At 41.1% G+C, this 27,828-nt stretch overlaps 1 protein-coding gene and 1 long non-coding RNA gene across 2 annotated transcripts; both read right to left on the reverse strand.

Annotated features, from left to right (window-relative positions):
- Nucleotides 1-1,896: 1,896 nt before the first annotated feature.
- On the reverse strand, nt 1,897-4,231 carry LOC129528329 (uncharacterized). The gene is made up of 3 exons (XR_008673572.2): nt 4,047-4,231; nt 2,597-3,479; nt 1,897-2,073 (listed from the first exon to the last, which is right to left on the reverse strand). It is a non-coding gene; the product is annotated as an uncharacterized lncRNA (long non-coding RNA).
- Nucleotides 4,232-10,453: 6,222 nt separating this feature from the next.
- Nucleotides 10,454-11,461, reverse strand: LOC101145794 (ubiquitin recognition factor in ER-associated degradation protein 1-like). The gene has a single exon (XM_055368364.2). It carries the CDS (start codon nt 11,450-11,452, stop codon nt 10,523-10,525), a length of 930 nt encoding a protein of 309 aa, XP_055224339.1. The 5' UTR covers nt 11,453-11,461; the 3' UTR covers nt 10,454-10,522.
- Nucleotides 11,462-27,828: the final 16,367 nt, after the last annotated feature.

Genomic DNA, 27,828 nt, shown 5'->3' on the forward strand with positions numbered 1-27,828 from the left:
TTTTCATTCTATGGACTTTTAAAATTGAAGATGCTGTGTATGAGGGAGAAAAGCATGACATAGTACCTAATATTTAAACTCACTCAACATTTATGTCTTTATCAATATTATATTGTTGATCACCCTTCGTAATTTTGTGCTGGGGTCAGAGGATGACCAATGCTTCCAGCTCTTTGAGGTGCCCCGAGTCTAGGCTCCAACTGAACACAGATTTTAAAACCCTCTGTTGATAGAGTGTGATGGTGGATAGGGAATAGTTCACAACTCCCTGCAATTTTACACTCTCCCGCACCTCTTAGAATTTTTCTCTGAGAGTGTTATGTAGTCATCACATCAAGAAAGCTTTAGCTATTCAATTAGTGGCTGCATATCTCTTTTCCTTGTTTAAAAATAATATTTAAAAAACAATGGCTGGGCATGGTGACTCATTCCTATAATCCCACTGCTGTGGGAGGCTGAGGCAGGGGATTACTTGAGCCCAGAAGTTCAAGGCTGCAGTAAACTATGATTGCACCACTGCACTCCAGGCTAGCTGGCAGAACAAGACCATGCCTCAAAAAAAAAAAAAAAAAAAATTTCTTTAGAGAAAACGTGCCATCTTTTTCTCCCACCCCTTCCTTTTTTTCTTCTCTCCCCATCTCTTCCTCCTTTCCTCCCCCCATTCCTTTCTCCCTCCCTCCTTCCTATCTTCTTTCTACCACCTTGAGAACACAACTTTATTTATCAGTTAAACTTCCCATTTAGAATGCTTGCATTGGAATTACATTTTGTTAAGGAAATTCTGGAGTTTAAAATAAAAATAAGGAAGTGGACAATATGCTTTTTTCTTTGATATCTCTTTTTTAGTAAGTCAGGATTAATGGAGTCCCAGGTGGTTACCAGCTCTTAAAAGTGAACTGTAGTACAATGCATCCTAAGATTTCCTCTTAGAACTCTGCTAAGACAAAGATGACTGTGCCTTGTGGCAGTAAGCTATGGTGATTCTGGCAATTTTCATCATAATGGTATGATTTCAAGGTGACTCACCTTTCATGGTGGATCTTTTTTAGAATTTAGAGAGAAAGTAGTTTGACCAAGATGGTTAAGTTAAGGTAAATGATTGCAGTAACTATTCCTAATTAAATATCACCAGAGGGATGATAGATATATCAAAAAGGAAAGCCTCCCGAGATGGAGGCAAGAAAAAGTAACGTTGTATTATAGTATCCACATTTTAGGAAGTGTTTGCATAGACATGGTTTAACCTGGATATTTTATAATCTGTATATATCAAACCACATCATAAAAAGTTTTATTATAGTTATGGGGAAAATTAATTTATGAAATTAATTAGGTTAATCAATGATTATCTACTTAACAGAAATTTTTCTAATGTGTCATTGGCACATATATCTGACACAGGGACATATATTAGAGCAAATACATCAACTTTTTCTTTGATGAGTACACTGATCAGATCATATGTGGTTTACCTGCTCCAGTTACCTTAAGTATGAAATAACAAGATTTGGCTCTGTTGATCATCAAAGGTGGCCCATTAGGTCTGGCTACTTAGAAATCCATTTGTGGTTGAGGCATTTTTCACAGTGGCACCTAGACAATCTCAGGACCATTATCCGGGCTCTGATTATCTACAGAGAAATAGTCACAGATTCTCTGCATGACAAGAGTGAAGCATGTTGCTATGTTTTGTTTTCCAGAATCTAAGATATAATAAATTACACCCAAGCAATAATCAGTGTTCCCGATCCTGTCTGTGATTTGCCTTTATTGTTTTCCAAGAGGAAGCCTCACACATGCAAAGCCATATGCTCTATCACTTTTCAAGTTGTGATGTCTCATCTGGGAGTGATTTGAGCCCCTGCCCCTCAACATTTCTTTTATGACTCCAAGATTAAAAGACCATATTCAATCTTATTTTTATTATATCTTTTTGGGGAGGCACAAAAACAGTAACTCTTAGCAGAGGAGGAACTTGTATGCCATCTGACCTAGAAACAGATGCTACTGATTGGGAAGGTCACAAGCAAGGATATACACAGTCTTTCTGTATCTTTCAAAGTAAAGATGGCCCTGACAATAGAAAAGGAGAAACTACCTCAGTACCATCCCAAAATATCATTTCATGTGTAATAAAATGCAATTATTCTTCTTTGACCAAAATAAAACCCTTAGTGGATCACCCAATCAAAAAAGTCAGTTAACGTACAGAAGCGTAAAAATAGCTTAGACAAATCTTATGTGCTGTGGCTCATGCCTGTAATCCCAACATTTTGGGAGGCCAAGGCGGGTGGGTCACTTGAGGTCAGGAGTTCGAGACCAGTCTGACTATCATGTTGAAACCCCATCTCTACTAAAAATACAAAAAAATTAGCCGGGCATGGTGGCAGGCACCGGTAATCCCAGCTGCTTGGGAGACTGAGACAGGAGAATCACTTGAACCCGGGAGGCAGAGGTTGCAGTAAGCCGAAATCGTGCCACTGCACTCCAGCCTGGGCTACAGAGCAAGACTCCATCTCAAAATAAATAAATAAATAAATAAATAAATAAATAAATAAATAAATAGAAACCCATAATTATACACCAATTCACCAACCTTGTGAAGCAGGAAATGGCCTTGTTCTTGAGTTTGGTTCTTCTGATTAATGTTCTTCATTGGCTCTCACAGACAAGTGACACCTACACAGCATCATTGGCCATGTGAAGCTTCAGTTTCTTAGGTGAAGGAGGAACTTACAGAAACTTACAAAGCAATCTAAGACCACTATTCTTCCCATTTTTAAATGATTTGATTTCCTTCCTCAATCTTTTATGGTTGTCTTGGTCAAACTTAAGATGACAGTATTTATTTTTAAGGTGACCTGACTTTATTGTCTCTTTTCAATGCATTTGATTTGGTTTTTGTAGAGGAAGTAGATCTTTTGTTCTTCATATCCATAATAATTGCTTTTAATAATATTTAATGAGACTGCATAATGACAGTAATAAGTACAGCTGGAATGACTGGATTTAGAAATAGAAATCTTCACATGTTGCCAGGCATACAAGGCAGGGTCTGGGACAGAATTGTATGGATATACAGTACTAGCGAGTGGCCTAGCAGTTGTGAGAATTTGGTATTCCATGGGTACCAAACAGCAGGTTTTATAGAAGGCAGTGAGAGCTCCAATAAATCTTTCCTACTTGAGTAAAGGCTGGTAAAGAGACAGTTTTTGAGTTATTATCATAAAGTATGTAGGTTCTGGTAGGTCAACAGCTGTATCAACATACAGAATGGCAGCCCTTGGATAATGCCCCATGTCTTTAAGCAAATGTAGTTTAAAATCCCTTAAAATCCGGTGTTGTTTTACAGATTCAATGAATCTATTCAGGCAATAGAAATGTATAAATCAACAAAATCTGCTTATTAAAACACTTTTGAGTAGATGGTATCTCACAATTATGTAGCTCTTTCACGTTTATTTTTCTGTTCTTTTTTCCTAAAAGAGATATGCATTATAAGCAATGGGAAATAGCTATATTCAACAATAGTAAAAAACCCTCAATGTAATTTAATGTTGGAAATCAATATGGTATGTCCTGGATTGAATTGAGAGGTGGAGATGAAGACTTTTATTGCCCTAGGTACACTGGAAAAAGTTGTGATGCCTGCAAGCCTGAAGTCAGCCAAAGGGTATCCAGTCACTACACGTTTTCATTGCTCCTAATACTCTTTGGCTCTAGGCTACTGCCTCTTTTGCCTAATGATAGGGCTAACCTTGACCAGGAGCCCTCTGAACCTTCCCCAAGGGGCTCCTCGGTGCTTATTCACCCTTTGACATCAACCTTCAGAGTATATGAAATAGAAATCTTAATGAAAGAAGGGAGGGCTGAGATTTTCCTGCGTGCTCATCTGGCTAAACTCCTAGCATTTTATGTTTATACTTGATTTTTAAGTCATCCTGAACTCTATCTGCAGCTCTGCTCTCTTTTATCTTTTCTTGGCATCACAACCTTTACTACAAAGCTTATTTCAAGGGAAAACTGTTAGAATTCAAATCACTTACTCCTGTTTCACGCTCGTCTGTTTGTTTGGGATTCCAGCTGACAAGATGTCCTTCAAATGATTGCTTTTAGTAAAATCAAAGTGACTTGAGGACCAAAAATTTTGATAACTGAATATGTGTTTTAGACTACTTCAGGGGTTTCTCTTGCAACTTGGCTGGATAAGTGTGAAAACAGAATTGTTAGTGATGAAGAGGGCTGAGGCCTGTATTCTAGATTGTTTGCAGAATTCTAAATCACTACCAGGAAAGGGCTCAGAGAAAGCCGTCACTTTGTGAGACCTCAGAAGCAACCTGGAGCCAGGTCTGTTGTTGAAGAATGTTTCCAAACTGGGGTGATGGCTATGGCTATTTTTTTTGTTGTTGTTGTTATTGTTGTCAGATGCCTCAGGGCGCCAACAAATGAGAGTGGGTCGTTGTCCTTAGAGGGTGTTTTTTTTTTCTCTTCAATTTCTTACTTTGGGGAAAACTCTTGAAATGCTGTGTGTTTTTGAAGATTTCCAGGGGTTATTGTAGGAAGGGTAGAAGACTCCCCCATCCACACTGGGATGACCCTCTGGGTGCCACCGACTTCCTTGTCTGCAGACCCTCGGAAGCTGCTGTTCCGGCTCTAGTGGAAGTGACTCCTCATGATTAGAAAAGGCATTTTCAGCACAAAACTCTATAATAGTTTTGTATCATGCTGCCTTACTCTTCTTTCCATTAGGGTGAACAAATGTTTTATAACAACTTATCAGGTATCTACTTGTCACCTATAATAAAAACACTGAGCACTTGCTATGGACAAGGGATGGTGCATATGTGCTTTCCTTTAATTCTCTCAATAGCTTTAGTAATTTCATCATCCTTCTTCTGTGAAGGAGAGAAATGAGCTTTAGAAAGATGAAGTTCCTACAGCTGGTAAGTGGCAAAGCTGGGATTGGATTTAAGTGCAGTTCTATCTGGCTCTCCGAACTGGTTTTCACTAGGAGACATGTATAACTCTCTCAGAGTGTCACTGGGAAGAATTATTCAGTATTATGCACTTTGAGTTAGAGAAACGTAAGCACATAATATTCCCTCTAGCCTCTTAAATTTCTGGGAAGAAGAGCAAAATAAAAAGATGAATACTTTTAGGTACCGTATTATTAACAGATTGGCTTGCATGCTGGTAACCAGATATACCTCTACCATCACAATATATTTATTCAGGGAAAGGATGAGAAATTAGTAGCTATTGTCTCACATGTAGGAAGGAGAATGGAGAATGGAGAACCTTCTATACTGACACAAAGTGTCAGCCAATGAGAAGGGAAGGCTATTCTTGTTAGTGAAGGAACTTCCAGATTACTGATTATTCTAGACATTCATATCTGGGTGCTTATGGCAAGCCATGCTTTGTGAAGCTACCATATACAGGGCGGTTGTCCTCTGGTCCTCTTGCATGTGAGCACCGTGGCTGGAAGGACCTGGCTCACCTTTGGTGGCCCAGCTTCTCCAGGGCTTGCTTGAGAGTGGGCGGACATGTAGACAGGCTGGCTATCCCAGGAATTGAGAGTGATTCTCTTTGCAAGTTTTAGTAGCCAGGGTGTGGCCTAACATGAAGAATGATTTCATATATAATTGTATAACATCGTGATAAGTGTTTTTAAACAACAAAACAATACATCAGAGATAGACTTGCCAAGCTCAAAAGCAATCCAGATGGATTTTCTGACGTCTTTCTGCACCAGCATTTTCTTTATGTTCTTAGGAAATAGCTGGAGAGGTTTTTATAGCCATTCGGATTTCAATCTTGGGACTCAGAAAGTTTCGATATTGTAGAGTGAAGTGTGCCACTATAAAACTTGAACTGCTCTGGACAGCTGTGCAGATGGGAAAGAACTACCATGCTCAAAACATTTTCATTTTGTTTTGTACATTCCTTACAGTGCAGCTGGTTAAATTCTCTCTAAAAAGATGGTGTGCAGCTGTTTCTCTGAGGCAGACCCTGAAGGCAAATACCCATCACCCCAAATACCCATCGCCCCAGCACGTCCTTTCCTATCTTGGCAAGTCGTTTTGTCCTTAACTCTATTGTGTATAACCATGAAACATTGCTATTTATCTGAATCTTCTTTAGGATACAATACATGAGCTCATTCTCAGAAGTTCCAGGAACACGGCACTCCATCGTAAAATATTTTCTATGTCTCCCACCCCCTCTCATTTTCGCAGTTTCCATGGCAACATTTGGTTCTGATGGCACCTCCAGGATTATTACTATCATCACAGTTATTCTTCTGATTACTATTGTTGCTTATTGTCATCAACATCATTTTGACTGTCGGTTAGTCAGATCCTGATCCTAAACACCTGGCCTCTGGGGAGTGTTTCCTCAAAACAGTTGAAAAGTTAAAAAAAAAAAAAGGAATGCAAATCCCAAGAGATTACCAGTGGTGCAATTATCCTACATCAGGTTTATGTTTCTCTTTAAAAAAATTTCCCCATCAGTCATTGTAATCCTTCCAGAATATACGTAGATAAGTTTGTCATGATACCAAAATAGACATGGTTGTCAATACTGCTGTTTTGTTTTTAGAGAAGGAAAGTGTGTGTGCATTTGTGTGTGTGTGTTGGTGGGTTGAGAGGGGAATTACGAATCTAAAGCTTTCTAATATTGCTAAAGGAATTTTTCATAAAATGTTGGAAACTGGTTGTTTAGAGATGAACAAAATAGTTTGAGACTATTATCCACTGATTTTTCCATACCTGCTGTCGACCCTGTGAGCCTCCTTGAGGCTCAGAGGGGAATAGGCTTCCTTTGTAAGAGTTACTGCCTTATGAATTAGTGTAACACTGGGATGCCCTGTGCTTTTGAGATAGACTTAGACTTGGCTCGAAACACTACCTCCGAGGCCATGAGAATCCAGAAGCATCATATTAATTTCTGCAAGTTTCTTCAGCTGTCTTTTTGTGTGTCCTTCTGTCCCTGGGCTCCTGTGTGGATGCTGGCTGCTCTGCTGGGTTTAGTGAAACCCTAAATGCAGAATTTGGCCTCTTTAGCTATCTTATATCAAGCTAGCCTGTCCTTTCACACTTCCTCTCCCTCCTTTTCTTTTCCTTCTCTTCCTTCTTCCTTTCTCCCTCCTTCATTCCCACCTTCCTTTCACTTTTTCGGGAAACCTTGAGGAGTTGGTGGGTCACTGGGAGGAGTCATATCATAGGGCACAACCTTTCCTCCCCTGTCTGCTAGCTCCACCTTTTCACTCCCATTCTTCCCTTTCTTCCTGGTGCATTGAAGAATTTCTTCTTTTTGTCTCATTTAGGGCAGCCATCCCTGAAAGGAATTCTAGTTTCCCCACTTGGTTTTAGTCTGCACGTAGATATATTTGTTGCACCTGCAAAAAATCAATTCCACAAACTCTTTCTCAAAGGGGAGAAGGACAAAACCAAATGTTAATTTATGTTTTGGTGGCAACAGAGCTTGCTCTAACTGAGTGCTCAAAGCCCTGCCTTACTGCCTCCTGGTCACTGAACACAATCTCAGATGCTTCTAGGAACCTGGCAGGTGACATACACGAGTTGAGGGAATCTGGTGGAAGAGGCAGTGTGGAGTGAGGGACAGAGTATGTGTCCAGAGTCACAGTTTACTCAAAGGGACCACAAGCAACTGGGCTCCAGCTGATGGCTGCCAGTGAGGATGGAGGTCCAGTGTGGCCTCATTACCCAATTTTTAAGAATTTAAAGGTCTAATTTTTATTTAAAAATTCCCAAAATGTGAACCTTGGCAGCTGTTTTTTCAAAAAACTTTGCAAGACAATATTGTGTTGGTTACCAAACTATGCAGGAGAGACAGACCTAAACCACATGGGAGAGACCGACCTAAACCATGCGGGAGAGACAGACCTAAACCACGCGGGAGGGACAGACCTAAACCACGCGGGAGGGACAGACCTAAACCACGCGGGAGAGACAGGCCTAAACCATGCGGGACAGACACACCTAAACCACGTGGGGGAGACAAACCTAAACCATGCGAGAGAGACATGCCTAAACCATGCGGAAGAGACACACCTAAACCACATGGGGTAGACATACCACGCAGGGGAGACAGACCTGAACCACGTGGGAAAGACACACCTAAACCACGCGGGAGAGACAGACTTAAACCATGCGGGAGAGACAGACCTAAACCACGCGGGAGGGACAGACCTAAACCACGCGGGAGGGACAGACCTAAACCACGCGGGAGAGACATGCCTAAACCATGCGGGACAGACACACCTAAACCACGTGGGGGAGACAAACCTAAACCATGCGAGAGAGACATGCCTAAACCATGCGGAAGAGACACACCTAAACCACATGGGGTAGACATACCACGCAGGGGAGACAGACCTGAACCACGTGGGAAAGACACACCTAAACCACGCGGGAGAGACAGACCTAAACCATGCGGGAGAGACATGCCTAAACCACGTCAGAGAGACAGACCTAAACCATGCAGGGAGACACGCCTAAACCAAGTGGGAGAGATGCACCTAAACTACATGGGGTAGACACACCACACAGGGGAGACAGACCTGAACCATGTGGGAGAGACACACCTAAACTATGCAGGAGAGACAGACCTAAACCACGCGGGAGAGACACACCTAAACCGCGCGGGAGAGACACACCTAAACTACATGGGAGAGACACACCTAAACCATGTGGGAGAGACACACCTAAACCATGTGGGAGAGACACACCTAAACCACGTGGGGGAGGCACACCTAAACCATGTGGGAGAGACACACCTAAACCACGTGGGGGAGGCACACCTAAACCATGTGGGAGAGACACACCTAAACCACGTGGGGGAGACAAACCTAAACCATGTGAGAGAGACATGCCTAAACCATGTGGAAGAGACACACCTAAACCACGTGGGAGAGACGCGCCTAAACCACATGGGGTAGACAACCACTGCTGCTTTGGGGTTGCCTCTTCTGCCCAGGAGGATCTTGGGCAGGAAGTTTCCTGTTTGGTTCCAGTCTATTTTTTTATTTGTTTTTTGATATGGGGTTTCTCTCTGTCACCTGGGCTGCAGTACAGTGGCATGATCTCGGCTCACTGCAACCTCTGCCTCCCGGGTTCCAGTGATTCTCCTGCCTCAGCCTCCTGGGTAGCTAGGATTACAGGTGTGCACCACCACACCCAGCTAAATTTTTTTTTTTTTTTTTTTTTTTTTTTAGTAGAGACGGGGTTTCACCACGTTTGCCAGGCTGGTCTCGAACTCCTGACCTCAGGTGATCCATCCATCTCTGCCCCCCAAAGAGCTGGGATTACAGGCGTGAGCTACCACACCCAACCTGGTTCGAGCCTTTCTCCTCCCCTCTGTGATGTGGTCCTTGCTGATGCCCAGCCAGGTTGGAGTGTCCTTTACATTAGGAGAAGCTTCAAGGGATCATGGGGCTTGAGGCCTAGTCAGCTCCTTGATTCTAACTCAGCAGCAGCAAAGTTTGTAGCTGAATCAAATATAAATATCACTCCCAGCCTAGATTTTCGGTCACATCTCCTCCTGCCCCAGGGCCAGGATCCACCTCTCACCATCTTTGTCTTTCAGTTGCTAGAAAAGATTGCATTATTCCCTCCATGTCTTGGTCCATTGTGAGAAGAAAGAATTTAAATGCTTAAGTTATTTTCCTTTTCTCTTTCTCTTGGTAACAGGTTAGTTCAGCTCTCAGTGTGGGTTTTTTTTTCTTTTTTTGAAGCTTGGATAATTTAATAAATTAAAATTGGGAGTGGAGGAGTAGGGCAGAAGGAAAAAGAGGAACATCTCTTTAGCATTTGTTCATTCTAACATTCACATGTTTGCTTCTCCATGGAATTGTTTCACTATGAACAGGTTCACTAAGGAGCCAATTATGTCCATGTGAAATAAGAATAGAAGTGCAAACTCATTGAGATCAGGTTCTTCTGAGGAATGGTGCTTTTGAAAAAAAATATGTAAAATAAAAATAGAAACACTCTTTGTCAAATACTTAAATTGCAGCCACAGTAGTGGGACAGCCACTACTTACAGAACACATGTCTATTTAAACCCTTTTTTTAGGCCAAAGACTGACACCTATGCAATTGACCTAGGAAAAGAAAGGATAAAGGAAGAAAGAGAAAGAACACTTCATGTTAGACAATTCAGTCACCTTCATTGGTTTTGACATAATTAGGAACTCAGAATTGCTCCTGCTGAGGCAATGGGAGCCCCACTCAAGCTGAAAGCATGAGGAGGTGAGTAGGCAGTTGCCTTCAGGTCCTCAAGGACAGCTCTTTGTCTTTCCCCAAATCAAGCATACAACTACAAAGTCCTGCTGCTCCACTTCTAAGTCAAACTTGATAATTCTTAGGTACCTCTAAAGAAATCTTGAGTAACAGGGTATTCTCTGATGAGGCTCCTCCCTTCAGTGCCAGTAACTAAAAGCCAAGATGTTGCAATTAATTCTTTTATTATTTTCCAATCAGCCAACAGTCCTCACTTAGGGCTTTCTTCCCTTTTTACTCAACGACTGTCCTTCTCCAGAGAAAGCGACGAATCTGCCTCCAGCTTCATCCTCTTCAAACTTTTTGACAAGGGGACATGCATTTCTGATGAGAGGTGTCTTACCAAGTTTAAATTCATAATAGGGAATTCCTCTTTTAATGTCTCCAGGCTTGATTGGGGAGGGGCTTTCTTTCTTTCCATCCAGTCTGTTGCCAGAGCCAGAGAAGGCGCGGAAGCCCAGCTCTCCAGCATAGCCACTGTGGTCGGCTTCACCTTCTGTCAACTCCTCGTGCTGGACTTGTCTTTCGGGTTCTTTGTAGCCCAGGGGAGCATCAAAGTCCACGTTCGTGTCACACTCAATGATGGACACTGCCTTGTCGGGTTTGGCTTCCATCACACGCAGTTCGAGTTTGTAGATCTTTTCATTACAGTTGATGGCAGTCACATTCCCGGTGGTCAGACAGGCGAAGTTCCTAAGTGCGTTTTCTAATACAGCTTTGGGGTTGGTGATGTCCAGGATGTCAGGGCTCTGAGGCTGGAATGTGGAGTAGGTGGCCACTTGAAGGTTGACACTCTCCACCTGGACCAGGCTGCCTTCTTCCAAGAGCAAGTTCTGCATCATCCAGTGTGGGAGGTAGCAGATGCCCTCATCAGCCACAAACTCCAGCATGCCACAGTGCGTCATGCGGTCCAAATTCTTACTGGTCAGTTTGAACAGCATGGGATAGGTAATGTTAAGTTGGCTGAGTTGGTCCAGGGCTGAGGGCAGCATAATTATCTTCCCTCCTTTCTCCACATCTGACCTGTCATTAGGCCCTGCTAGCATGGACACAGAGAAGCAGCGGTACTGTGTGGAGAAGCGGTTTTGGAAGACCCTGGGAATTAGGTGGTTGAACATGTTGAAGGAGAACATGATGGACACCATCTCGCAGACACTGCTTCTCTCAGGGAATGTGACAAAGGCACCCCGCTGACCGCTGTCCTCGCTGCTGCCGCCACCCCAGTGTGTTGTTTTTAACCTTGACTTCTAAAAGATCAGAATGCAGATCTCCTTAAACATAAAATTCATCAAAAAGTGTACTCTCTCTCTCTATATATATTTTGAGACAGAGTCTTGCTATGCCACCCAGGCTAGAATGCAGTGGTGCGAACATGGCTTACTGCAGCCTCAAACTCCTGGGCTGAAGTGATTCTCCTACCTCAGCCTTCCAAGTAGCTGGAACTACAGGCATGTGCCACCACACCCAGCTTATTAATTTTTTTTTTTTTTTTGTAGAGACAGGGTCTTGATATGTGCCCAGGCTGGTATGAAACTCCTGGGCTCAAGTGAGCCTCCTGCCTTGGCCTCCCAAAGTGCTGGGACTACCGGTGTGAGCCACCACACTTGGCCAGAGTGCCCATTCTTAGCAAACTCCAAAATGTTTGTTCTGGGGTCTCAGGCAATGCCTTGCCATTTCTGGTGCCTGCCTCTCCCACACTGCAGCCTGGGAATTGCTGTGGCTGGTGAGGGGGTGCAGTCCCTTGTGTGTGCCCATCCCCTACATGGGAAGCACACTGGTGGGTGCAGGCTTTCAGGCTCTAACCAGAGTCTAGAATTTGGCCTGTGAGCCTTTTGACCAGAGGCTTGTTAACAGACAAGCAATTCCTTTCAACACTGGAATCTTTTCTGGATAGGAAAAGAAAGCTCATTGTCAACATGCCTGGTGTGCTCAGAGTCTCTCCTTGGCCCACACAAAGGCCATGAATCCCCTGGATAAACAGATTATCAATGTAAATACCGTTTCTCTCACCAATTCACAGACATTTATTGAAGACCTGCTATCTGCTGGGCGTTAGGAAGACACACTTCTGGAGTGTTATGTGTGCCCTTGAGGAACTCAAGGTCTAGTGTGGGAACAAACGTGTAACCCGGCAAGTTTGTGCAGACCAATAAAGACACAGCATGAACAGCGATGAGGAAAAGCAGCCCTCGGGTAGAAGTTCAGAGAATCTGCTTGGCCAAAGTGGGGTGGAGGCGCCGCCCAGGTAAAGGGCACAGAGGCCTGCACTTGGGCATGGAGGTGGAAAGGACAGTGCTTGTTCTGGAAATGCAGTTTATGGTTAAGGAAAATGTTGCAGAATGTGTGTCCAGAAGCCCCAGAGCCCTGGATCTCTCAATGAGAGGCTCTCCCCAGGAGAGGCTGGCTGGGGTAAAACTGACAGGATGAGTGATTCACGTTGCCCATTTCACTTTCATTCTAAGCCATTCATACTTAGCGTGGAATGCTAGGTGAAGCCATTTTTACTGTTAACTGTACATTAAAAAAAATTTTAGTGCCTCTGCATGTAATTGAATTAGTGAAAATTAAGTGAAAGAATGATGCAACCCCAATGGAGAGATCTTTTTCAAATACCAAAGAACACCTTCAAAGTACACATCCAGTGCTATTCAAAAACTCTGTTTTGAGCTGACTGCCATTAGGCTCTCAAAGGTTATATAAGAGAGACACCCTTGGGCATTGGAAGCACCGTAATGTGACGGTTAATAGCATGAACTTGGATGTGTTGGACACCTGGACTTGAATACAGGCGTTCTCCTTTAATAGTTCTTGATGCTGGGCAAGTTAATCTCTGTCTCTGTTTTTCACTCTTGCTCATGTTCTCTCTGGGTTTTTTCATGCTTCTTCAGGTCCCAGAGCCTTTTCCTCCTCTCTCTTCACCTACTTACCTCCCACACAGCATTTCAAATGTCCCTTCAAATAGCATTTCAGATAGCATTTCATTAATTTTTTATTTTATTATTATGTTTTTGAGACGGAGTCTCACTCTGTCACCCAGGCAGAGTGAGTACAGTGGTGTGATCTTGGCTCACTGCAAGCTCCGCCTACCAGGTTCACACCATTCTCCTGCCTCAGCCTCCCAAGTAGCTGGGACTACAGGCACCCGCCAACATGCTCGGCTAATTTTTTGTATTTTTAGTAGAGACGGGGTCTCACCATATTACCCAGGATGGTCTCGATCTCCTGACCTTGTGATCCACCCGCCTCAGCCTCCCAAAGTTCTGGGATTACAGGCGTTAGCCACCGCACCCGGCTCTCAGATAGCATTTCAAATGCTCCTTCAAGAAGATAATGAAAATGATATCATAACACATTGTGCCTTTTCTTCACAGCATCTCTGTTTTAGTTCTGTGTGTATCTGTGATTAATTTATGCATGCCTCCAGCACTACCCTTTTTTGTTTGGGTTTGGATCATAATCCCAAAAGACACAATCCTGAAAGCCAAAATCCCGAATGTTGAAATTCTGAAAGACCAAACTCCCAGAAGTCTAAAATCTCTAGTGTCTAAAAATCCTGAAAATCACAGTCACATATTGGGTGGAACTATTACCTTGTTACTGTCTTTATGCAGAAGAAAATGAATTTCAATAGAATTTCCAAACCATAATCACAGATTTGGAATTAGGTGTGCTCAAAGCTACTAAAAGTGAATTTCTAGTTGTTAAAAATAAAGTTTGTCTTTCCCACTCAGCTCAATGCATTTGGTGGAAAATTCAAGTGAATAGATTGGTTATATGATATGGCAAGGACAAAAACTTTAAAAATTTGTCATCTTTGAGTATTGGCATTTCTTCTGCCTGATGACATTGCAGGAACTTTTAACAAATTAAAGCCACATTTGGCTGAAGAAGCCAGAGAAGTTACTGACTGGCTAGGAAATAATTATATGCACAGTAAGATAAGAAGACACTTAGGCAACGGTGTTGCTGTTGGATCACGGTATTGTTTCCAACACATTTGTCTGTATATGAGTGCATGTAAAATGGATTTCTGCATGCCCAAAACAACGGAGAGGCAGAGCACAGAAGATGGGAAAATTTAATAGGAATGCTGATGTCAATGTATATAAAATTATAGAAGAATTCCAGAAAGGGCAGACCCACGTAGAAAATGAATGTGAATGTATTCACTGAAGACAGCCATGTCCTAAAAGAAAAACAAACAAACAAACAAACAAACAAAAAAAACTCCCCGAAAAACCCATCAGACCTAAATGCAAGACTTCAAAGTATAGTCAATGATTGTGAAAGTCGGCCGGCTTTTGTAGACTATCTCTGTGCAATTGCCCATAATTTAACCCTGTAATACACTTTTTATGGGTGTTAATTTCTAGCTTTTATCTTTTTTCAAGTTTTTTTTCCACGATTTTAAATTGTCCGCATTATTTTTTACAATTTGCTCTGCTATGCATTTAATCTTTGCATCATTCCAACACTGGAGCTATAAATTGTCTAAAGACTTTTAGAGAATTCTCATTCATTTTATGCATTTTTGTTTTTTGCAAATTTAACTCCACAAAGATGCATTATCACAGCGTTGGCTTTGTTTGTAAGCATTGTGCATGTACCTAAAATAAAAACATTGAAACTTCTTCAGTAAATGAAGAGGTGTCCTTTTTGTCCATCTGCATTTGTGAAAGATAAAATTTCTTGAGCTCTTGGCTCTTTGGGTGAATGGTGTGGTGGTGATGTGGTGGTGACCCATCATGGGTTTTGATTGATCTCATCGAAAGACTTAGGTTGTCTGTCATAGTACTTCAGCTGACTGTAGTTATAAAGCTGAGTGCACACAATTATCATAGTGAAGGTCTTTAAAATACTTGAAATAGAAAAATATTGATTCCATGTTAAAATCAAAAGATTTTACTTATCTATTTCTTTATGAATGTGGTTTATCTGCTTATAACTGTTATACCCATGTGACTATCATTAGTATACCTGAATGTTTACGCTTGCAAACATATTATGTTATTATTGCCTATTTTATTGTGTAGAGTGGCCTATGAAGTATTGTCATGTTTTTATGTTTCTCAAAGTCACTTTTAAAAATGTTAAGTAAATATCTTTAAAATAATTTTTAAAATTATTTTTCCGTGATAATATTTTCAGGACTTCAACACTTGGAACTATGGTGTTCATAATTGTGTCTTTTGAGATCATGATTGGCTCCAGTTTTGTTCACCACTGTGGCCCAGTTTAGCATAGTATTTGTCACATAGAAGGTATGCGATTGGCCAGGTGCGGTGGCTCATGCCTGTAATCCCAGCACTTTGGGAGGCCGAGGCAGGCAGATCACCTGAGGTCAGGAGTTCAAGAACAGCCTGGCCAACATGGTGAAACCCCGTCTCTACTAAAAGTACAAAAATTAGCTGGGTGTGGTGGCAGACACCTGTAATCCCAGCTACTCAGGAGGCTGAGGCAGGAGAATTGCTTGAGCCTGGGAGGCAGAGGCTGCAGTGAGCCAAGATTGCACCACTGCACTCCAGCCTGGGTGACAAGAGTGAGACTCCGTCTCAAAAAAAAAAAAAAAGGTATGCGGTCAATATTTTTGAGTGAATAGGTAAATAGATACTTCCTTTGTAAGCTTGATTGAGGGCTGCATTGTATAATGCATTTAAGCTATTTGGCACAGTGCCTGCTATATAGTCAGCATTCAAAACATGTTGAGTTAAATAATTATTCTTATTCCTTTAGGTCTGCTGTTCTCTAGTCCTATAGTGGACTGAGTAATGAACAATTTGTGTGTCGTTAGCTAAGTTCCAATAGTTCTATTAGCTAAGTTTTAATGGTGAAAATGCTTTAGGTTCAATATTATGCCCTTGGCTCTGAGTGTTGATTTAAGAAATGGAGACCTTCTAGGTCATCTGTGGAGCCACTGAAGAGGATTTTATGCACAGTGTGGCAATTTGGAGCAGGAGTTTGGAAGTAGATTGCCTGGGCCCAGGTTATTGCTGCTTCGTTTTAGCTGTAACCACGGGTGACTTATTTCTCTGTGCCTTTGTTTTCTAACCTGTAAAGCAGGGATAATAATCTACCTTACAGTGCTGTTATGAGGATTAAATTACTAATACATATGAAGAGTTTAGGAGAGTATTTGGCACATAGTAGATATTCAATATATGTTAGCTATTATTTTATAAGGACTTATGGGACAAATTCTTCCTGGAATTTGGTAGAAAAACTAAAATAGTAACTCTTGAAGAGCTGGTATATGTATTTTTTAGTTTATGGTAGATTTACTATAGGCCACTACATTTCTTCTTTTGACTTATTATCAGAAATTTTAGAGCTAAATTTAGTGCTGAAGTGCAGCAAATATCTCATCTCTGACTCTGTATCATCCTTCTGTCTATATTCTTTGTTGTTTCTTATCTTTGTCCTGTGTACCCAGATATCTTTTTTAAAACTTGAAATCTGCGTCAAATCCTTTTAGGAAGTAGGCGGGGACACAAAAAATAAATGTATGAATTCCAAATAATAGAAAGAAAACACATTTTAGGTGATATTTACTTCAGGTAAACTTTATGCGATCCAAAATTTTCCCTATGATCCTGTATAGACTGTTTCACTCCTTTTTGAATAACTAAAAGCAAATTCAGTATTCTGGTGGGAACCTTTTATTATGGAAATTCTAATATAAATTATGTATCAAATGCTAACTAGAAATTGCAAAATTTTGCTGGAAGTATTTGAAAAGTTCAAATTATTTTCCACTATTCATATCATAGCATCATAAAATTTTAGAATAGGATACAATTTGTCTAGTTTTCATGTTTCACTTGGTGTGAGCAATAAGAGTCCTGACCAACTTAATTTTATGTTAATTGAGTTTCAATTTCTTTTTGTTTTGAGACGGAGTCTCGCTCTGTTGCCCAGGCTGGGGTGCAGTGGCTCGATCTCAGCTCACTGCAAGCTCTGCCTCCTGGGTTCACGCCATTCTCCTGCCTCAGCCTCCCGAGTAGCTGGGACTACAGGCGCCCGCCACCACGCCCGGCTAATTTTTTTTGTATTTTTAGTAGAGACAGGGTTTCATCGTGTTAGCCAGGATGGTCTCAATCTCCTGACCTCGTGATCTGCCTGCCTCGGCCTCCCAAAGTGATGGGATTACAGGCATGAACCACCGCACCCAGCCACAATTTCTTTTTAGAAATGAGACAAAATTGTATTTTTATGGCATTGTGATGTTGGACAATCTCAGCAGTTTGGTATTTCATTTGACCCTCTACTCAGGGCAACACCTGAACTACTTGAAATAGAAGAATATTGATTCCATGTTAAAATCTTTTGAAAAAGGTATTTTAAAGACCTTCATTAATAACTCACCTCAAGACTTAGCATTTCTCTTTTTTCTGTTTAATTTACTTCTGCAAATTGAAGATAAATTTCATACCTCTATTGGGCAGGGAACAGAGAAGTAATTGACCATTTGTTGCATAACAGCCCATTGGGGAAAACCAGTAAAGACCAACTCATTCATTCATTCAGTCTTCAATCAATATATATTTATAGATTGCCATCTATGTGCTATGCACATGCTGGATTGTACAGATGCTCTTACGAGTCCTTATGCTTAATGAGTTTTATAGACTAGCAGGTGGAGACAACAAGCAATGAAATAAAAAAGAATTTTGAAAATGAACTCTTTCTGTCTGTGTTTTGATCAAGACATTGACATAATGGTCATGGGAAACCAAAGTCAATGTGAAATAAGTTCCCTGTGACACAGGATTTATAAGGTAATGAATGCACTAGGACTAGTGCATTAAAGTTTGGACCCCTCATCCAGATGAAGGTTGTACAAGCTTGCAGAGCAGAAAGAAGGATTTGAGGAAGATTTTCTTGGAGGAAATGATGTTTAGAAGCCTCTAATTTTCTATCTGAAGGGGTAGGGTGGGAGGAGAGCACCACATTCTTTCCCTCAATCCTTTAATAGGTTCACTTGGAGAGCTTTCTGTGTGTTTTAGGAATGGGGGGAAGCTTGCACTGGGGTCTCACTCTTCCTTGGGAAATCCAGAAGGTGACAGAAAGGATGATACACTGCTTTGATGCTGCACAGGGATCAGCCTGCGTGCCTAGAGTTTATCAGAAGACATGTGAGTGTTTTTCATGGAAGAAAGGGCCAAACTGGAACCATCCTAATTCCTGCTGTGGAGCAAAGGGAGCGGGCTGATGGTAGGACTTAAAGATCAATGCATCCCCTCCCCTTCTCATCCTGAGAATTGCAGGTAAAGAGAGTCCCTAAGGATGAGAATTCCAAAAAATTAAAAACAGAACACCAACTCATGAGGGAAAGAGTTCAGCTCTAATAAGTTGCTTGACCCAGATAGCTCAAAGCCACCTAACCACTATTTTTATTTGCTAAATCGGTCAACTGTTTGCTTCCTTCCCTTCTTGTCCATAGCTGAATGAGCTGCTGTCCAGCGTGAAAGAGTAGGGAGAGAGCAGAAGCTGGTCACACCCCTCTCTGGCAGCAGGCAGCTGCCAAATGTAGGCCTAAGCAAGAGAGAGAGGAAGAATTAACTTTGAAGAATATTGAGGAGTTGCTTAATATTTTGGGGAGAACACGTTCCAGTTAGTGAATCAAGTTTTGTGAATTAATGTGATCATAGGACTCTCTTTTTCACGTAAGCAGAAAATTGTGGGGATCCACCAACTTTCCTTACAGAGATGGAGGAGATTACCATCACTGAACAAAAGTTTACAGGGACACAAATAGACAAATATAAATTTGTGTTTTTGTCCCAGCCACACCCACATCCACATATTTGTGGGAGGAACACAAGGTTTTAACAGGGGGCATGTTGCAGAGGCATTTTTCCTAGATTCGGGGATTTCTCAGAGGAAGTAACATTCCAAGAGCAGAAGCAATGAGAGGATTTCTGTGCAAGGTTGGCAAGTTAAACACTTTCACTCCCTCCCAAGGTCTCCACAAAACAACTATATGGTGATTTTTTAAAAAGTCTTAATCCCTAAAGGATAAGAACAACAAAAAAGGAGGCAATAGCTGCAAAGTTTTGCAACCTAGAAAGTAGGTGGGTGAGTAGTGAAGGACCAGAGAGAATGGAAGTCTAAGCTAAAGTAGAGAAAGATGAAATCCAACACACTTTACTCCTCAGGATTGACAGCTCAGAAATAAGTAGCACGTGGCACTTCCAAACGTGGGCTACTTAGAAGGACTAACATGAGGAGGATTGACGGAAAGCTCTTGAAGTACTCAGATTCCCAGATCACCTTGCCAGCTTCATAAAGTCACGCAAAAGATCTTCCCAACCCTGGCAGGAGAAGGTGGATTTATTTTTTCTAGAGACAGTGGACTCAGTTAAAGATGGAGATACCATAAAAAAATTAGGAGATAAAATGCACATATACAAAACTGGATGTTGAGAGCATCTCCTAGCCTCCTTCCCACATTCAGCTTCCACATGTCCAGCAGCCAGGTCTTCACCTTCCATGCAGGGGGCAGTAGAGCTTTCTCTGAGGAATCTGACCAGCCCACGAACAAAGACCTGCAAATATTGACATCAAGGCTTCCCCACTTTGATGGCTGGGGAAACTGCCCAATCAATTACCCTAAAGTTCACAGTTCATAAGTTCTACACACACTTACGCTTGGAGGATTTGGTCCCCCCCCAACGCCACTTAAACGTGAGCAGACAGCCAAGGATAATCAGATGTTTGAGTAAAGCGTCTAACAGAGTGCAGGAAGCCCAATATCTGAATAACAGGAGCTGAAGAAGAGAGGTAGATAAAATGCAAAGTAGGATGTAGGGATCAATTCAAGTAAATATCTCAGAATTAAAGGATTTGAGTTCTATATTGACAAGCTCACTGAATGCCTAGCAAAATAAATGAATAAAAATAGACCCAAGACATATCATTATTAAATTTCAATGCACTAGAGAGAGAGAAAGAGAGAGAGGATCCAGGATTAGAAAGATAAATGGCATCAGATTTCTCATCAGCTAGAAGCCAGAGGCCTTCACAATTTCCATACTCAGCAAAACTACAAATCAATTTTCAGGATAAACAAAGAAGGAGGAAAGTAGAGAACATGAGAAACACTTGAGAGGGGTAAAAGGAATCCCCAAGATGATGGTGATGGGAGATTCTAGGATGACAGACAGTTACCAGGTGAGAGGCTCCAACAGTCCAGGTTGGAGCAGGCAGGCTGTCAGAGAGGTTTCTTTAGGAAGGTGAAACTGATAGAATGCTTGCTATGTCCAAACACTTAAAGAGGAAATGTAGACAACTGATGAAGGATTTGCAGGTTGAACTGATAAATACGTAAAAAATTAAGAAAACAAATATTAATATTATTATTAACTTCAGGAAAAAGAAAAATTCATGCAAGAAAAGCAAAGAAACCAGGTTAACTCCATGGCTCAGTGTGTATGTATATATTTGCGTGTCGGAAACAAGGGAGAGAAACACAATAAATCTTCTTTAATAGTGTCAAGTCAATAGATAAATGTCTAAAACCCAGAGCTAACAAAATCAGCAAGTGGCAGCACAAATCTATTATTTAGAAACATAGAGGTAATTACCAAAATATATAGTTAGAATAGGTGAAAGTGATTGCCTTTAGGGGAGGGGGGAAAAATGAGTGGAAAGAGTAGGGCGTTATCAGTAGGGCAAACTTTGTAGAGCTGTTAAAATATATTCTGTATAAAAGAACTACATTTTTTTCTTTTTTTTTATTATACTTTAAGTTCTGGGGCACATGTGCAGAACGTGCAGGTTTGTTACATAGGTATACACGTGCCATGATGGTTTGCAGCACCCATTAACCCATCATCTACATTAGGTATTTCTCCTAATGCTATCCCTCCCTTAGCCCCTCACCCCCCGACAGGCCCCAGTGTGTGACGTTCCCCTTCCTTTGTCCATGTATTCTCATTGTTCAACTCACACTTATGAGTGAGAACAGGCAGTGTTTGGTTTTCTGAAGAACTACATTTTTAAAAGGTGAGAAAGTTCAGGTGATGGCATTGTGGTGATTGGGTTAAAGTCCTTGGGGTCGGGGGTGGGGAAGAGAGAGAGAGAGAGAGAAAGAGAGAATGGCTCATATGAAGAATCAAAAGAAGTTCAATATGAGTGTGATGGGCAGAGGAGTGGTAGGGATGATGAAAAGGGCAGAAATGAGATATGAAGCTAGAGGATTAGTAGGGGCTAGATCATGAATGGGCTTTAATTTTATTCTAAGGACAACGAAAATCCAAAGAAGAACACTTTCACATTGAGCACTTTGACATTTAAGGAAGAGGAAGCTCTAACAAAAGTAGCTTAAACAATAAAGGATCTCATTTTACTATGTTTTATCATATAACAAGAAGTCTAGGCTGATGACTCACACCTGTAATCCCAGCACTTTGAAAGGCTGAGATGGGAGGATTGCTTGAGGCCAGGCGTTTGAGATCAGCCTGGGCAACACAGTGAGACCCCCTCCCACCTCTAGAAAAATAAAAAATAAAACTAATCAGGCGTGGTGGTGCATGCCTGTGGTCCTAGCTACTCAGGAGGCTGAGGAGGCAAGATCACTTGAGCCCAGGAGTTTGAGATCACAGCAAGTTATGATTGCACTGCTGCATGCCAGACTGGGTGACAGAGTGAGATCCTGTCTATTAAAAAATAAATTAATAGGCCAGGCGTGGTGGCTCATGCCTGTAATCCCAGCACTTTGTGAGGCTGAGGCAGGCAGATCACCTGAGGTCAGGAGTTCAAGATTGGCCTGGCCAACATGGAGAAACCCTGTCTCTACTAAGAATACAAAAATTAGCCAGGCATGGTGGCACACACCTGTAGTCCCAGCTACTCGGGGGGCTGAGGCAGAAGAATCACTTGAGCCCAGGAGGCAGAGGTTGCAGTGAGCCAAGATTGCACCACTGCACTCCAGCCTGGGTGACAGAGTGAGTCTTGGTCTAAATAAATAAATAAATAAATAAATGTCTGGAGGTAGGATGGTTAATTTGGCAGCTCCATGGCAACATAAAAGATCAGGATCATTTCTTTTTTCTACCCTGCTCTTCTCAGGTGCCAAGTATGTCCCTCAGAATAGCTGCAAAAGCCAGATGTTGCTTTTATTACACAAAAGCATCCAAAGGGTAGAAATATCCATATGTTTCTGTATCAGTTATTTATTACTACATTGAAACCTACCACATCAAAACTTAATGTCCAGAAACAACCACCGTTTTACTTGCTCATGATTCTGGGACCCAGCAGAGTGGGTTGGGTTCAGCTGGGCTGTTCTTCTGTTGCTCTTGCTTAGACTCTCATTCACCTGCAGTCCGTCAGTTGGTGGCTCAGCTGGGGTGGTGTGGTTCTAAGATAACCTTACTTATAGGTCTGGGGCCTCAGCTGCATGGTTGGGGCAACTGGCTTCCCTGCTTCATGTGGTCTCGTCCCTCAGTTGACTAGGCTTGGCTTCTTCACATGGCAATCTCAAAGCAGTGTTCCAAGGTAATGAGAGCTCAAGCTACAAGGTTTCTTGAGGCCTAGACTCAAAATCACACAATACCCAATTGGCTCCATTCTGTTGGTTAAAGCCAGTGGCCAGCTCAAATTTGAGGAATTAGGAATAGATTTTACCACATGATGGGAAAAACAGCAAAGTCATATTTCAAAGGTACACACACATAAGAATGGTATACATTATTATGGCCATCTTTGCAAATAAACCTATCGGAACCCCTTTTTAAGTAAGAAATATTGTCTCAAATCACAGTCAATGAGTTATTCTCAAGCCCTTTTCTAAATCAGTCACTGGGGAGGACAATAAAGTTATTCTCATTGAGTAAGCCTAATAAGGATTGACTCCCTGGGACTGAGAACACATCTTTCTCTGAAGCAAAATGATGTTTTGTTGCAAACAAGTATGTGTGTGGGATCTGGGTAGAGAAATAAATAGTATCTCCCAGGTTTTACTAAAGGAAGATTATTTCATTTTTAAGAGATAACCTTGATTGCAGTGTGAAGATGAATTGGCGTGAAGCAAAATTGAAGGCACGTAGATCAGTTGCAGGGTTTCTATTATGGTTTGGCTGTGTCCCCACCCAAATCTCAACTGGAATTATAGTTCTCATAATCCCCACATGTCGTGGGAAGGACCTAGTGGGAGGCAATTGAATCATGGGGGCAGTTACTCCCATGCTGCTGTTCTCGTGATAGTGAGTGTGTTCTCATGAGATCTGATGGTTTTGTAAGGGGCTTTTCCCTCATTCCTTGGCACTTTTCCTTCCTGCCATAACGTGAAGAAGGATGTGTTTGCTTCCTCTTCTGCCATAATTTTAAGTTTCCTGAGGCCTCCCCAGCCTTGCGGAACTGTGAGTCAATTAAACCTCTTCCTTTCTGAATTACCCAGTCTCAGGCAGTTCTTTATAGCAGCATGAGAATGGACTAATACAGCTTCTGAACCTCAGCACTATTCACATATTAGGCCAGATAATTCTTTGTTGGGAGTGGGGGACTGCTCTATGTATTATAGAATGTCTGGAAGCATTGCTGGCATCTAGATGCCAGAAACTCACTCTGAATTGAAACAACCAAAATTGTCTCCAGACATTTTGGGTATTTCCTTGTGGGCAAGGTCACCCTTTCTTGATAACCACTGAGGCTGGAGGCTAATGCAGTTATCTATTGCAATGGTCTGAACCAAGGTAGAGGAAATAGGCATGGAGGCAAAAAGAATTTAAGAGGTCTTTGATTTGGCAAATGATAGAATTGAAGAGAATTGGAGACTTCGTATACAATTTTTAATTTTAAGTTCGTCTGAAAAATCAGATCAGGCTACACTGGACCCAAGAACTCAGGTGGCAAAAATCTGCAGAGTTGAGTTTGCCCCAGTTTGTCCCAGTCTCTCCAAGGCCTTCTTGATTCTTTCCATTGCTTGCCTACCTACCCCTGCAAGAATTTGAGCTTAAGACCCCTGCCTTTGTTGAAGATTTCTGGCTTTGAAATAGATACAAACATGAGAAGCATTACTATCTAAAAGGCCCCACATTATATCCTGTGTTCCCTCTGGCCCATATATTTAAATCGGACCTCTTAGGTCTCTTTTAATATATCGTTCATTTTTTTTACATTCTGGTTCTAAAAGTATTACATGTCTGTTGTGGAAAACATAGAAAATACAACATATATATTATCCCCAAATCCTATAGTCCTCTTGGATTTTGTTTTAGCTTTCCATATATCTTGGAAGTGGTGATTAGGACTCACAGGCCACCCCCAGGAAGGAGCCAATCCTCTCTGTCTCCACTGGGGTAAACTTTATCGCATTTCTTAACCCGGATCCCAGGATGTTTCAGGACTAGAGCAGCGAGTTTTTTCCCAAACATCCATGGAAGAAAATTAAACAAGCTGTATTTTCCTCTTTGCTTTTGTGCATTTTAAGTCCATCATTCTGGGGGTTGCTAAGAATGTTTTTGAAACAATCAAAAATTCAGGCAATTAAGTGGTTTTTTACATTGCCCCTCATGTCTCTTAGTGTTTCAAGAAAACATTTTCCATTCATGTTAGTTATCTCAAATTATTTTAAAAAATGAGCCTTAAGTGTACGATTTGTAAGTATGTGGCAAAGTTCTTTTAAAACTGCTTGAATAATAGAAAAAACATGACATGCCTCTTGGAGAGCAAAATGGACCATAATAATGTGAGGGAGAACAGATAAGAACGGATGTAATGGTTAGAATTAAATGACGTCTGACAATTACTTTCAATTTGAACTGAGGTGAAGAAAATCAGAATTACAATACTCTTGTGATTAAACTTTGATGAGATGAAAGTGTCATTGTTTGATGAGAATTTTTTATTAGAGTTCAAAGAATATGAATGATTTAACCACAACATACTAACACCACAGGGCTGAATAATCTATATCTGAATTTCTCAAGTCTTCCTTACTGCAGGTCACTGGAGAAATCTCAGCTGCTCTCATTCCTCAGTTCTGTGACTGTTTCCATAATATCGGGTTTTGGAACAACAAGATAAAACTCAAGTCCTTTGTGATAAGTTTTGACATTGAAATCTTGGAGTAGCTTAATATGGTGAAACTTTTCCAGGAGCCAAGTACTAAAATTTAGACTCATTTTTTTAAAGAAATGAATTTTAGAGACTAGATGAGAGAAATGGAGAAATCCTGCTTTTATTCTGCATTCATTGATGAAATCAAGTGAGTCTTTTCATTTCATAAGAAGAATCTGTTTCCCTTTAAAATGACATTTTGGCAATTAAAATTGAGGTATGGGCTTGAGATTGTTAAAGACAATGCATAGCCCAGTTCTCTTTGGGGCACTAATTACAATATAGGATGACAGGTACATGCTGACTTAGCACAGGGACTTTTTTCTGTACAGGGGCAACTGCTGTCTTAGTGATTCCTGCAGTCAATCGAGGGCAGAAGAGCTGGGAGCCCTTTTCCACCTACTTTGCTGCTACTGTGGGATGAGTGCTGTCCTCCCCTCCCTCTTCTCTTTTCCTCTCTTTCCTTTTTGGGGGCCCCAAATTTAAAAAATAGTTTTCCACAGTCATTGGTAGTACATTTTTTTCCACATTTTTAAAGATATTTTTTCTTCCAAGAGTCTGAAGTCAAAATGTTTGGGGACTTAGGGTACAATCCAGTAGTTTGGAAACAGGATGGTGATAGTTATGATCAGTCCTATTTTTATAAATGCAAATCTTGGTCCTCTTATTGAAAGAAAGAGAAAGTACTGAAAATAGTCATTCTATCCAATCATTCCCCAAAGCTGTTGGCAGTGTAACAATGTTACAGTTTGGCCCAAACACACACACACACGCACACACACACACACACACCACTTTTATTTTGTTTTATTTTTAAAAAGCCCATCTTTCAACTCTATAGGCTGATTTAGGGTAAGTGATCAAACACTAGCTCAAGTGATTGCTGAACACCATCTTACTGATTTTCTTATTCACATTTTATAAAATAAAATCAATAAATATTTAATAAATTTAACTTATTAAAATTTGTGATAGATCTTTGAACAAAATAGGCACTCAAGCATATATAAATTGGGTGATTAATAGGTAAATAAGGATTAAAATACATATTGACAATTGAAATTGAGATGAGAGCTTAAGTCTCAATGAAAGGCAGAGAGAAATGACCACAAAAATGGGATCTAATTAAACTAAAGAACTTCTGCACAGCAAAAGAAACTACCATCAGAGTGAACAGGCAACCTACAGAATGGGAGAAAATTTTTGCAATCTACCCATCTGACAAAGGGCTAATATCCAGAATCTACAAAGAACTCAAACAAATTTACAAGAAAAAAACAAACAAACCCATCAAAAAGTCGGCGAAGGATATGAACAGACACTTCTCAAAAGAAGACATTTATGCAACCAACAGACACATGAAAAAATGCTCATCATCACTGGCCATCAGAGAAATGCAAATCAAAACCACAATGAGATACCATCTCACACCAGATAGAATGGCAATCATCAAAAAGTCAGGAAACAACAGGTGCTGGAGAGGATGTGGAGAAATAGGAACACTTTTACACTCTTGGTGGGACTGTAAAGTAGTTCAACCATTGTGGAAGTCAGTGTGGCGATTCCTCAGGGATCTAGAACTAGAAATACCATTTGACCCAGCCAACCCATTACTGGGTATATACCCAAAGGATTATAAATCATGCTGCTATGAAGACACATGCACGTGTATGTTTATTGCGGCACTATTCACAATAGCAAAGACTTGGAACCAACCCAAATGCCCAACAATGATAGACTGGATTAAGAAAATGTGGCACATATACACCATGAAATACTATGCAGCCATAAAAAATGATGAGTTCATGTCCTTTGTAGGGACATGGATGAAGCTGGAAACCATCATTCTCAGCAAACTATCGCAAGGACAAAAAAACCAAACACCACATGTTCTCACTCATAGGTGGGAATTGAACAATGAGAACACTTGGACACAGGAAGGGGAACATCACACCCCAGGGCCTGTTGTGGGGTGGGGAGAGGGAGGAGGGATAGCATTAGGAGATATACCTAATGTAAATGACGAGTTAATGGATGCAGCACACCAACATGGCACATGTATACATATGTAACAAACCTACACGTTGTGTACATGTACTCTAAAACTTAAAGTATAATAATAAAAAAAAGACTAACAAGGAAATTTGAGCTAAAAAGTGGAAGGTATATTGTATAAGAGGTTTCTGTCACCCCCCCCGCTCATTATATAAAGAGTTTAATTGGCCATTCAAAGTCCCTTTCAAAAATACTTTGTAAGTTTAGCCGATTTATCTTCATGGCATTTGCACTTGAGTGTTTAAATCTTCCTTCAGAGGTGGTCAAAATGATTATTATAGATTAAGTCGGGAACTACTGAAGAGTTCCAATGCATTGCAATCTCTGTTGGATATGAAAAAGTCAAAGGCTTGGAAAAAGCAGATAATGAAAGCTGGAACTAGTGGAACCCCAAAGTACCATGGGT

This window comes from Gorilla gorilla, chromosome 17 (genome assembly GCF_029281585.2).
Source record: "Gorilla gorilla gorilla isolate KB3781 chromosome 17, NHGRI_mGorGor1-v2.1_pri, whole genome shotgun sequence".
In the NCBI taxonomy this organism is placed as follows: domain Eukaryota; kingdom Metazoa; phylum Chordata; class Mammalia; order Primates; family Hominidae; genus Gorilla; species Gorilla gorilla.